Source organism: Apus apus, chromosome 1 (assembly GCF_020740795.1).
Source record: "Apus apus isolate bApuApu2 chromosome 1, bApuApu2.pri.cur, whole genome shotgun sequence".
Classification (NCBI taxonomy): Eukaryota; Metazoa; Chordata; class Aves; order Apodiformes; family Apodidae; genus Apus; species Apus apus.
The window spans coordinates 183,575,487-183,589,328 of record NC_067282.1 but is presented as its reverse complement, the minus strand read 5'-3'; the positions used below and the strand labels follow the sequence as shown (position 1 = coordinate 183,589,328).

Here is a 13,842-nt window from a genome sequence, read left to right as displayed (position 1 = left end):
AATTTCCGCCATTTTTCAAGTAGGGCAAAATCTCTTTCTCATATAAAATGTTGGGTTTGATAGGAGAGAAGCCTTTTTAAAAATCTGTAGACAGATCTCTGATTATTTTGTCAATACACAAAACAAAACCACCACATTCAATACCAGCTCAAGTGGTGTAATCGTTAAATATGATTATTTTGGGTACGGGTTTTATAGTAATGATTATCATGCCATTCCAAGTATATTATATTAATGGTTGATCATAGTATAAAATCTAATTATTATTTTAAGCATTGAGCTCACTAGACTAGTGGGAATTGTTTCAAAGAAAACTAAAATTAATTTCAATGATTTTTTTTCATCACCCATAGCATAACTTTTAACATTACACTTGATAAATTAATTGAGATATGCACAGCACCTGAGGCTGACATGTCATACAGACAGTATCATTGCAGTGCTTGCCTGTTTTCTGAGAATTCTATTATTCAAACTGATGGAGACTAAAAAATTCACACTAGAAATTATTCTGCCATTTATGCCTTTCAGAAGAGTTTTACTATTATTCTTTTCTTTCCCTCTGTCAGTTAAATTGTCTCTGTTAAGCTATGTCATACAATTAGCATGCTCTGCTGGAGAGACAAACAGGTTTCATTGTCTCTCTCCCATTTCAGTGTTTTATCAACCATGGTGATCAAAGGTTGCCACTAACTATTCCTTAGCTCCAATCTGTTCACAACTAGTAATGGGACCATTTGCTGTTTCTTACCCAGAATTAATTTAATCCATCTTGGTTTTTAGACCAGTGTTGCTTTTTGAAACCAGAGCTTCTGTATTTTATCTGTAATTTGAGTTAAGTGAAACTGGCAAGCTCCTGAGGTAAAGAGCTTGACCTGTTTCCATATTTGTGAAGGTAAAAACCAAAACCAACTAATTTTCCAAGGATTTTTTTTTTTTTCTTGTAAAGAAAGCTTACTGGCTTAAGATTCTCCCAGGTTGTTGCCCTGACACTAGCCCCATTAGTTCCTCTGACAAAGGACATTTTAAAGCTAAGTAGTCATCCTTGCATCTGACAGGGAACATTCAATTTATTTCAATACGTTTGTCAGATCCGTCTCCTAAGAGTACAACAACAAAAATGTCCCAGGTAAAGCCAGTTGAAAAATAATGGGAAACATGACAAACTTAAGGTTCTTTATTTTGTCAAAGTGACTACATTTGTAATATATATGCACTAAATCTGTGTTTCTCAAGCTCAGTTCTGGAGAAGGTTTGATAACTCAAACAGTGAGCAGCCTCTCCTTCAAAGGTGCTCTTCAGTATTTTATGGTACACAATCAGAAAATAATAGGCTTTTTGTTTGTTTGTTTGTAATTGTGACAAAACATGACACCTCATTACCTAGACCCTTCTGAATACACTTATTTGGAAACATGATTTTATGTTATGGGTCGTTTCCACTCTGAACAGTTATGCCTTTTATCTCTTAATTTGGGATGAGTATTTCAATCATAAGTTATTCTCAGAAACACATGGTTTTCCTGATTCTTAGGTCTTCTTCTGTGGATACGTTGATCCACAGCGGTTAAGCACAAGGGGCAGAAGCTCCATAAAAATTAAGCTTTGGTGTCTTTTTTTCTCCCCTTCTGCAGTGCCTGACTCATGGGACAAAATGCCTTGGTATCACAAATTGTCTGAAAATCAGCTTCTGTTCAACATATATGCATAGAATGAAATCCTGTGAAATGCAGCATCTCAGTCTTATAGTCCAAATGCCTTTTTTTTTCTGTTCCACTGCTTCAGAACATTATTTCTGTTGTCTTTGAGAAGAGTGCATCTTCAGGGACTCAGGAAACCGTAGTTTACAGAAAATATCGCAAACAGCTATTACTGAAATTTTAATGTTTTATTTAAGTACTAAAATTTTGATTCCAAAGTGCTAAGTGTGTTGGTAATCTTTTTCATAATAGCTTTGATAGTTCAAAAATAATTCTGTAGGTATTTCTGTACTTAAGTGTATAAAGGAATTACATTTAGGCTAATTTAGCTCTCTCCTGCACCTCGGGAGGTATAATCCCTGGCATCAGTGTAAGGTAGGGGTTGATCTGCTGAAAGCAGCTCTGGGGAGAAGAATTTGGGGGTCCTAGTGGTCAACAAGTTATCCATGGGTCAGCAATGTGTCCTTGTGGCCAAGAAGGCCAATGGCATCTTGGGGTACATTAAGAAGAGCGTGGCCAGCAGGTCCAGGAGATTGTTCTCCCCCTCTACTCTGCCTTGATGAGGCCACATATGAAGTGCTGTGTCCGGGTCTGGGTCCCCTGGTTCAATAAAGACAAAAGAATTACTAGAGAGAGTACAGTGAAGGACTACAAAGATGGTTAGGGGACTGGGATGCCTTTTTCGGGAGGAAAGGCTGAGAGACTTGAGTCCATTTAGCTTGGAGAAGAGAAGACTGTGAGGGGATCTTATTAATGCTTATAACTATCTACAGGGCAGGTGTTAGGAAGGTAGAGAGACTCTTCTCAACAGTGCTTAGTGACAGGACAAGGAGGACCAGGCAAAAACTGGAACACAGGAAGTTCCATCCATGAGGAAAAACTTCTTTACTGTAAGGCTGGCAGAGCAGTGGAACAGGCTGCCCAGAGAGGTTGTGGAGACTCTTCACAGACATTCAAAACCCACCTGGACATAATTCTGTACCACCTGCTGTAGGTGGACCTGCTTTAGCAAGGGGATGGACTAGATGGTCTCCACAGGTCCCTTCCAACCGATACCGTTCTGTGATTTTGTGAAAATATTTAGTCTCCATTAGTAAGTCTATGTTAAATATTGATGTTTTTCTAATATGTTCTGGATAACTGGCAAAGTATACTGATGTAGGAGAAGTATATGCTGTATACTCAATCTTCACATATATTTTATCTGGAGTGATTAAAAAAATACATGGCAGGATTAAAAAATTAAATGTAGACAGTTCTGCCTATGGTGATAGATGATGGTAGAGCGGTGGATGTGGTCTATCTTGATTTCAGTAAAGCATTTGACACCGTCTCCCACAGCATCCTTGTAGATAAGTTGATCAAGTATGGGTTTGATGATCAGGCAGTGAGGTGGATCAAGAACTGGTTGAAAGGAAGAAGTCAGAGAGTTGTAGTCAATGGGGCAGAATCTAGTTGGAGGCCTGTGACTAGTGGAGTCCCTCAGGGGTCGGTACTGGGACCGGTGTTGTTCAATATCTTCATCAACGACCTGGATGAGGGCACAGAATGTACCCTCAGCAAGTTTGCTGATGACACCAAGCTGGGAGGAGTGGCTGACACACCAGAAGGCTGTGCTGCCATTCAGAGAGACTTAGACAGGCTGGAGACTTGGGCGGGGAAAAACCTGATGAAGTTTAACAAGAGCAAGTGTAGAGTTTTGCATTTGGGGAAGAAAAACACCATGCACCAGTACAGGTTGGGGGCTGACCTGCTGGAGAGCAGTGTAGGTGAAAGGGACCTGGGGGTCATGGTAGACAGGAGGATGACCATGAGTCAGCAGTGTGCCCTTGTGGCTAAGAAGGCCAATGGCATCCTGGGGTGTATTAGAAAGGGTGTGGTTAGTAGGTCAAGAGAGGTTCTCCTCCCCCTCTATTCTGCATTGGTGAGGCCACATCTGGAATATTGTGTCCAGTTCTGGGCCCCTCAGTTCAAGAAGGACAGGGAAGTGCTTGAAAGAGTCCAGCGCAGAGCCACAAGGATGATTAAGGGAGTGGAACATCTCCCTTATGAGGAAAGGCTGAGGGAGCTGGGTCTCTTTAGTTTGGAGAAAAGGAGACTGAGGGGGGACCTCATCAATGTTTACAAATATGTAAAGGGTGAGTGTCAAGACGATGGAGTTAAGCTTTTTTCAGTGAAGACCAGTGATAGGACAAGGGGTAATGGATACAAGTTGGAGCATAGGAGGTTTAAGATGAATATCAGGAAAAATTTTTTTACTGTAAGAGTGACAGAGCACTGGAACAGGCTGCCCAGAGAGGTTGTGGAGTCTCCTTCACTGGAGACATTCAAAACCCGCCTGGATGCCTTCCTGTGTGATGTACTCTAGGTGACCCTGCTCTGGCAGGGGGGTTGGACTAGATGATCTTTCGAGGTCCCTTCCAACCCCTATGATTCTATGATTCTATGATTCTATGATTCTATGAATTCTAATTGTTATAACTGCTGGATAAACAGTTGAGGTTTTGCCAGCACAGATTTTTTTTTTTTTTTAATTAAACGTTAATAATTCCTAGGTCTTCATACTTGGTTGTATTCTCTACAGAGGCTGTTTTATGCTCTGTAAGGAATAATACTTTTTAAAAATCCCATAAATTCTAATTAAATTAAATTATGGTCTTTAAGACCAAGATTCAAATTAAGATTTCTTATTGTCACCAATTTATCAACAAAGAGGAAATTTATTAAGAAATAAGTTATTTAAAATCTCAATTTAAAGTATTCTGAGCATATTGAGATAGTTCATTTGCATTGCAGGTATGGGATGGCACGAAATGTCCCTACCCAACATGGAAGGTGCCAGTGGAAGCAAGAGAACTGGAGGGTGAAAAACTTCTTCTTCATCAGCTGCGAAATCTAACAGTGGACATTCTAGTCTATGATAACCATGTACAACTGGCAAAATCACTTAAGGTAATGCACAGTTTGGTGTTTCTAACTCTTGTTTTGTCACCTGTTTTCTGCTTAGAACTCACTTCAGAGAATGTAACAATTCAATTCTGCTATTAATTAGTTTTAAGTGTTCCTCTTCTACTGTATTTTCCATACCTTTTATTTGAACGCAAAACTCCTTCAACATGTGTAAAACAGCCGCATTACCCTAAAATTGATATGAAAATTCTTCCAATTAACAGTTCTTTCCAGGCACTGTAATATCACACATAATTCTGTGAAAACAATGCACTCAGAAAATGTATTCTGTGCTTTAGAATTATTTTTTTAATTATACAAAGGGACTAAACTTGTAGTGCCATTAAAGGCCTGTGATTCTAAAGTCAGTAAAAGAATTTCTGTTCTATAAACTGCAGTTTGCAGTGCAGTCTTCATTTAGTGGGTCAGTAATGTTGATTATGCTTAGATAGAGAGAACAGAAACATAATTAAACATTTCATCTTCAGCAATACTGCCATCTTGCTTCTGAATACAGTACATTAGCGAAGATTAGATTTTTCATTTTATGCCTTGCCCTCTATACCAAAGCATTGTTTTTAAGGAAGTGTTTACTAGAAAATAAAGTGATAGCCATTTGTTTGACTGGGCTATCAGCAGACAGGAAAATAATTAGATACATTAGTGGCCATTGATAAATAAATGTCAGATTGCAACATAACTTGCCTTTGTGTAAGAATTTGTAACAAAATTTATTCACAGGAGTATTTAATTACTTAGAGGTTCTCTTCCATAATTTTTCTCTTGCTAACTGGTGTAATCTATTGGTATAAGTAACTGCTAATGTTCCAGTCAAGCAATATGTTTGGAAAATTAAAGGAAAAATTAATAAAACATATTTTCTTGGGTAGTCAGTGATACTCCTTTTATTACTCTTTCCCATTTAAATTCAGGAATTCCTTTGAATATGTGGTACATGGGATATATCCCCATGTACCATTAGCTGTCCAATTTTTTTTCCTTTCTTTTCTATCTCTAAAGCATCTGTGCCCTTGCTGGATACTGCGCTGTGTAGCAGAAGTTCTAATGTCAAAGAAAACTGGTTTGAGCTAAAAAGGCTGTTTTTCTCCTTCTGGCTATATTCCAATGTTGCAGTAGCTTCAGTCATGCAAGCTGTAGAAGTTTTAAGTTAGATCACTTTTGAACACCATTTCCAGTGGATTGTGTTGGAAGAGTTCTTGAAGAAAAAGTGCTGACATCCTAACAATTAAACTTCAGGAAGATTAATTAAATTCATGTTTCAATATGTGCAAATAATTTTATTTCATAGAATAATCTAAAGATAATAAAATTTTGTGGGACTCTTCCTAAAATGGAAGATTTAATAAAAAGTTTGTTTCTAAATACTAGTGGAAATCATGTCATATCATAAGGAAGTATAATTGAAATACTCTGTATTAATCTGTATATCTTGCTTAGTTCAGGGTCTTGTTATGTAAAGATTTTTTAAAAAAACAACATTTATGTAGAAATATAAAACTGGAGAGTGTTTAGTGTATGCATGTGCACCTTCCTGAGTGTAAACAGGAGAACAGTGTGGACAGAAACTGTACTAGATGTTTTGCAAGTTTATGGTTTCAGAAACAACAGAAGTGCACTATTTTTCAGCCATCTCTTTTGTGTTTGATAGTAGCTTAGAATTGCCTTTTTAATATAAACTGTTATGGAATTGTTAGATTACAGTCTCCCATGTTGATGTGTACCATTTGCAAGGACAGTTGCAGCTCTGAAGTGATGTTTTATGTAGGAACAATCTGTTTAACGTAGCCTTTTTACCAAGAAGGGCAGACTGAAAAAAATACTCAACCATTCGTTCTTATTTTAAATTGGTTGCAAGAGTTTGTTAAAAGCTCCTTGTTTGGATTGTCTGCCCAGAGAACACTGAAGATAGGAGCATTTTATCTCATTTTCTGAGACAGTCAAATAACTTTTACAATTTTCAGTGGAGAGAACTTCAGTAATATTGAAGGTGTGCTAGAGCTGATACCTAAAGTAGTCTTCTTGTCCCCTGTATTTACTGGCATCCCTTTCGTTCTAGGTAAGATTGTGGCTTTTCAGCATTTACTGCCTTAGCAGAACACAGAATTTTCAGACATGTTATCTCTGAAGTAGAATATTTCCTGGGGCATGAAGGCACAGGCAAGAGCCACAGATAAGCAAAGACAATGTTATTCACTGTTTTTGTTCCAGATTTCCCCCTTCCTCTGGCTATATGGGGTGCACAAGCCTTTCTCCTTGGTCTAGAAACCCAGACCTGCAACTAACTCATCCATAGTACAGTTGCTCTGTGTAGGTTGTAGTTTGTTTTTCTTCAGCCTTTCTTATTCCAGTTTTTCCAGAATTTCTCAGGATTCAATGACCTTACCATACAACCCAGGAATAGATCTGTGACATTGGTTTCTTCATCAGGGGCATTTTGCTAGATGGTAAGCACCAGGGGTCAGTCAGTGCACCAGCTTTCCACTGATTGGAGACTTCCTTACATGCAGGAATCCATTGAATGTGTGCTACTGTGATTTCCTCTTATAGCTTGAATGCATCAGTGTCTCAGATGTGAACACAACCCTATGTGTTTTGAAATAATAGTGAGAACTTGCTATGCTAAGAAGTTGGTTTAGTTGACTAGTTACAGGGAATTGTGTATGTGACTTAATTCTTTTTAGGCTTAATATGTATTTTTAAAATAGTCATATTTGAATTAGACTGGAAATAGGGTGTTAGTATGTTTTATATTACTGCAAGAAATGTGGTCTTATTGCTTTAATTTTAAATAAAATTGCTCTACGGGAGGCAGGTAGTTTATCAACAACTGCTGTAGACAAGTAAGGAGTTGGTTTTGTACTAGATTTTAGTGATGGGTCTGTAAATCATGATGTTTAATTTAACGTAGATTATAATTTCTGCTCGGCCAATGATATTAAGCGTGCTCAGTCTGCAGGCATTCTGTAAACAACAGAAATACAATCCCGTTTATTAGCCACAACACCCACATGTGCTGGTCGCTGTTAACAGTGAGCAATGCTGCCTCTCAAAGGAATTCAGGGAAATTGCGCTCAGCCTCGCACAGTCAGATCTGGGGGTCTGTGTTGACATTCATCACCTTCCAGACTTCTCCAGTATTTGGCAGTGCTGATTATAATCTCTTTAATATAGTTCTAAGTTATATTAAGATATGTAAAATAATAACATTTTCAGAAAAGCGATCTAATAAAATCCATGCATAGAAACATTTTTATAGTGATCGTAAAACTTTGCACTAAAACACATAATTCGGTTGACTTTTTTATGAGTTTCAGCACCTGAGTTTAGAAGACAAAACCAGAATTTTGTGTGCTTGGCTCCTAGGCTTTCCTTTCCCATGTTCAATGTGTTACGTTTGTACAAACAGTAAATACTTAGTTTTTTGAGACATTGTTTTTGAAATAAATTATTCAATTGTTATTGACCTTTTTCTGCTTATATACAAATTACTTTTTGGGAAAAAAAAAAAAGTGGTTCGACACTGTTATATTGACATAAGGTTATTTGATAAGCAGAATTTAGCTATTTAAAGAAGCTTTCTCCGAAAGCATTTGTCATAGTCATTAGATTAGTTTTAGAATACAACTGTCGCTTGCATTTTTGAATATTCAGCATAACTCAGTGAAATGTAGCACCTGGGGAGAGCCTTCAGATAAGCCTCTTAATTGCCATCTAAACACACAAGCTCTCCAGGTGATATGCTTTGAATTAACAAAAGGAGCAGCCCTCTAAGATCAATTAAAACTCTGGTAAGAGCTCCATGCCAGAAGCAAAATAGGTGCAGGCTGAAGTGTTCTTTTCATGTCTCTGGTGCCTTCATGTGTGATTATTCTTTAAAAGAGAAGTTTGTATCAGCATTATATAGTCATAGTCTGTTCCTTGATTCAGAGATTTCCACCTTGATACAGGAAAAATCCTGCTCTGTCTGCTTTTATGCATACATACATACATTTATAGATCCAGTCTAATAGGAGTACTTTTTAGGTTTCTACTGTTTAAAGCAGGAGCCGAAGTAAGACTGAACTGAGTGGCTGTTATAATATTAATGTTAATTGAAGTAAATTTAAAATAATTTATCATTTATGTAGGGCTATTTAAAAGATACTTAGAGTGAACATAAATCCAGGTTATTGAATGTGTGTAGCTTGCCAACTATCAGCTGGATCTTAGGTTGCCCTTTAAAAAACATTTGGGTGCTAGTTATTTTGATTCAAAGGCCTTCAAAACACATCAGAGGGAAATTAACTGTGTAATTAAGTCTCCAGATTATCTACCTGTAGAGCCTTGGGTTTGGGTTGGGGTTTTTTTGGGGGCTTGGAGGGTGGGATGATGGGAATGGCTATTTTTTAAATGCAAGCGAAGTTCTGAAGATGTATTCAATGTTCAGCATTCCATAGCTTGCATAGACAAGGTATGTAGGTACTTGTCTAAGTTAGCCTAAGTCCATTTGTGTAACTTGACAAAACGGTTTCAAAGAACAGAAAATAATTCTAAGCAAAACATGAAGTATATTCTCCATGTACCTGAGGAGAAAATCTAACAGAGCTGGGAGCAGTGCCAAAATCTTTTGAATTTCTAACACATGTTGCCATTTGTCCTGATGCTGAAAAAATATTATCTGTAATGCAAGAGTAAGATACGATAAAGACATCTGGGTAAGAAGATGTGTTTCTGTGTGAACATAAACAGATGATATGTCATACATGATGATGGACATGAGGTCAACTGCTGAGTGTGATCATGCATGGACAAATGATAGCATGTCAGTCTCTGGGGGGCTGTGTTGTGAATATAGAAGACAAATTGTGCCCTCAGGAAAGGAATATATTGGCTCATTTGATCTGTCTTCTGAAGTCTGTTTGAGAATCAGATTAGAGTAAGAAGGCTTATGCTGGTTCTGAATCAGCCTTTGCTGCCAGTGATGTTGTCTGATAAAGCAAAACAAACAGGTCACCCAGAGAGGTTTTGGGGTGCCAGTCTTTGAAAATATTCAAAACCCTGCTGGAGACAGCCCTAAGAAACCTGCTCTTAACTCTGCATAACTAAAGCAGAGTTAACTTTGCTTTATGCAGGGGGTTGAACCAGACAATCTGCAGAGATCCCTGGCTACTTCTGCTATTCTGTGATTCAGTGAAAAAAGGGAAGAAGCATTTTGAGGGCTTGAATTTTTCCAAGTGAATAGCTAACTTTGTGTTGTCAAATTATGTTGTTTTTTTTTTCTTTAAGATTGGAAGTTTTCTGAGAATTTACAGTATTCATACAAAACAAGTAAGTTCTGACAAAGACGGCTCGCATATAGAATTTCATCTTCATGGTGGCACCTGTTACGGTCGAGGAATAGGAGTCTTACCAGAAAGTAACCCGGATGTTAAGGAACTGAAAGAGTAAGTTTTATATGTATAGATTTTTTCTAGATGATTCTGGAAACCTCTAGGCTAGAGTAAAAACTGTACAGTTTAGAATTGTAAACCATATGTAAGAACCAGAAGCTCCAAAATAGAATACATCTTCAGCAGTCAAGGATGAAGTATTTGGGAGCACAGGTAAATATAGACTAATTTTTCACATGTAAAGTGCAGTAAGGGTTCAGATTTCTATTTTTATAGTGCTGTAGTAAGGCCTGGCCACATTAACTTACTTGTTCTATTTTATAGTGGCATATAAACTTTTATCTTTAAAAGCAATGGTTAAGCATGTGCATGTGTGTTTCTTGGAAACAGACTTGAAAGATGTCAAAAATGAAGCATATAATATAAATGCTCTACTGAACTGCGTTGTATACATAAAGAATCATAGAATCATCTGGTTTGGGAAGAACCCTAAAGATTATTGAGTCTAATCATAAACCTAGCACTGCCAAGTCCTCCACTAAACCATGTTCCTAAGCACCACATCTACACATATTTTAAATACCTCCAGGGATGGTGACTCAACCACTTGCTTGGGCAGCCCGTTCCAGTGCCTAATAAACTTATTGATGAAGAAATATTTCTTAATATCCAATCTAAATCTCTCCTATTGCAACTTGAGGCCGTTTCTTCTCATCCTGACTTGTGACTTGGGAGACCAACAACCACCTCCTTTTGGGTAGCTGTAGAGAGCAATAATTCTCCAGTCAACTGATACCTCCCTGGATAGCCAGGACTGGTGGCAGATGATGGAAGGCAGCTTGGAGAGCACTTCCATCAGCTCACGCAGTACCCTTGGGTGGATCCCATCTGGCCCCATAGACTTAATGTATGTCTAAGTGGTGCAGCAGATCACTAACCATTTCCCCTTGGATTATGAGAGCATTCTTCCTGTCTTCCAGCTCGGTGCTGGGTACCTCCCAGAACAATTCTTACTATTAAAACTGAGGCAAAGAAGTCATTAAGTACCTCAGCCTTTTCCTTGTCCTTTATTGCTAGGTTTCCTCCCATATCCACAAAAGGATGGAGATTCTCCTTAGTCTTCCTTGTATTGCTAATGTATTTGTAGAAACATTTTTTATTGTCTTTTACAGCAGTAGCCAGATTAAGTTCTAGTTGAGCTTTGGCCCTTCAAGTTTTCTCCCTTGGTAAGCTCATGGCATCATTGTAGTCCTCCTGAGTGGCCTGCCCCTTCTTCCAAACACCATAAAATCTCTTTTTTCTTTTAAGAAAGGCTAAGTAACCAAAATGCACATTCCATTATCAGGAAATCTGTTTCCAGTAGTGTAGATTTCTTGTGGTGCTTTATTTTGTTTAAAATTGCAAAAGTTATTTGACAAGGAGTATCTCATCTGCACCATTAATATACACTCCTGCAACTTCTGGCTCAATCAAGTTTTATGTTGTAACTGGAAAATTTATGTTTAAACATTATACTTGTGTATTGATAAACAGTTGGTTTCATATAAGTGTGTGTGTAGTCCCATATATATCTGTGTGTATGTATATATATGAAAGAATTCTCTGGGTTATAAAATACTTTGTAATTTATTTTTAGCTTCTTAGAGTCTGTGGAACTGGCAGACAGTCAGAGTATGGAAAGTATGTCTTCAGTGGAATTAGACAGCACTTTTAACAATATTACAGGTAAGAGCACTTGAAAGCTGATTTGCTTTTTCTTTTCATATACATCCAGTCAAGGTCACATTTACTGCTTCTCTGAGTGTATAATATTACTTTCACATACAAAGCCTTTGAGAATTCTTATTAGGATTATTAGACTGAAAATTGACATTATCCTTTGTCCCCCAGCAGAAACCTTTCATATACATGGAAAAGGACTTTCACAGGAGGTAGTGAAGAAGTTATTAAACACAGATTATATCCTTAGTCATACTGTATTAGATCATAAGGCAGGGTGATATAACTCTCTCCCTCTAAAGGGAGATTGCTCAGAGACAGGCACTGAAAACAGTACTAAACAGTTGCTTGCTGAGGAGCTCTTCTAAAGCTGTTGGTGGAATGTTGTCAGTGACAATGTTGCAAGGTGCAGTGCCATGGAAAAGTAGTATCTTACATTCTACAGATCCTATATTATCTTTTTAATAATAGTAAGTAAAATAACTAGAAGTGAATTAAACTCTAAAGCTTGCTGGACATAGTCTGCATCTTTGCTTCTAACTTTTTTAATCCTGTATTGCTTAGCCATTATTAACATACTGTGACAGGATATTTTTAAAAGGATGCAAAAGTCAGGAATAAATAAATACTTCCAAGTCTAGACCATAAAACTGCAAATTTAGAAAGAATTTTGCACATATGAACTGCACTGTGTATGTGTAATAGAGATTGTTCAGAGGAGAGACCAGGCAGTCCATATTGTTTTTAGAATAATGTATTTTTACTCCTATCCAGAAGGAATAGAGGGTGATGAATACAGTTTATGTCAGCAGTATCATTCATGGTATAGATTTGAAAAGTGTTCGTTTTGCTAAACATTCCTATTTAATGTATACACTAATTTCTCCTCTAAAGTATTAACCATTGGTATCTAATATCTGTCTCTTGGTTACTTTGCATTTTCCTTAGTTCAGCTTTTTGGTTTTGTATATCTGCCTATTTTACCTATCTATCATGATAAAGAAGAAAATAAGAAAGAAAAATAATTAGGAAATTATTCTTTATTTTAGATCTTGAATTACACTTACAGAGATGTCAAGAGTTATCTGTTACAGGTAGGAAACCTTGTGACCTCAAGGTGAATGCTATTTTTACTAAAGACAAAAATCTTGTGAGACAACAGCTCAAAGGTTGACCTAGTATATCTTACTTATAATAGGAAGAGCTATTCAAAGAGTTTAAGTGTATGAATGTTACATTGGTTTTATTCTGCTTTTAAAGGAATACAGCACATTTATAGATTGTACTTTCGTTTGTTTTTTTCTTTATGTTTAGTGTTCTGAACCAAACGTTGAATTTCATTCTCCTACAGGCTGTTGTGATTTCTGTTAAAGACTGTACTAACACGTTGTATTGATAAAGCTGAGGCTGCAACTAAAAAGGGGAGAGAGAAGCTGGGAATTAAGATACAAACTTGCAGTAGCCATTTCCCATATTCCAGTATTATGGTGTTTAATAGGTATGCATGGCTTCTTTGTTTCGTGTTGCTATTTTGCAGTATTAACAGATCATCAGGATTTGAGTAACACAGAACTGAAAACCATTCTGAACAGCACGGCTCCTCAACAGTTTCGCATTAGAGCAAAGCTGAGAACTTACAAACCCCAGAAGCTACATCAGTCTATTAAACTTCATTGCTCCAAATGCAACTCTTTGTAAGTGTTTCACACAGTAAAGGAGTTGTTCTGTATGGTTTGTGATGCCTAGATTTTCAGTGATCAACGTGATTTAGGGTCTTCTTTTTCTCCTGCATGTTCTACTGTGGCAGAATAAGTTATTTCGTGCTCTAGCATATGCTGAAAAGCCTGCCTGAACAAAGTTCAATGCAAGTTTGATCCTTTAAAACTATGCAGTAAGATGCATGTAACACTTTGGGCATAAAATCCTTGTGAGGGATATATTTTTGTGTTTTGGGTTGTTTGGTGTTTTTTTTTTAATTCAACTGGAACCTTCTTTGTAAGCAAAATATCAATATACATGGTAGTAGTTTTATTCATGTATTCACATTACAGAAGTTTCAACCCTTGTGTAGCTTAGTTCAAAGC

General features: G+C 37.2%; 1 protein-coding gene across 4 annotated transcripts in view; it reads left to right on the top strand.

Moving 5' to 3' along the window:
• Positions 1-13,842, top strand: part of POT1 (protection of telomeres 1) — a 68,338-nt gene that overhangs the window by 37,577 nt on the left and 16,919 nt on the right. For 3 of the 4 annotated variants that reach the window (XM_051609046.1, XM_051609049.1, XM_051609048.1), the window contains 5 exons: positions 4,497-4,652; positions 9,936-10,093; positions 11,676-11,764; positions 12,808-12,852; positions 13,296-13,452. In XM_051609046.1, the coding sequence (XP_051465006.1) occupies positions 4,497-4,652; positions 9,936-10,093; positions 11,676-11,764; positions 12,808-12,852; positions 13,296-13,452 (605 nt within the window). The remainder of the gene's footprint in view (positions 1-4,496; positions 4,653-9,935; positions 10,094-11,675; positions 11,765-12,807; positions 12,853-13,295; positions 13,453-13,842) is intronic. The other variant, XM_051609047.1, reaches the window with a different exon arrangement.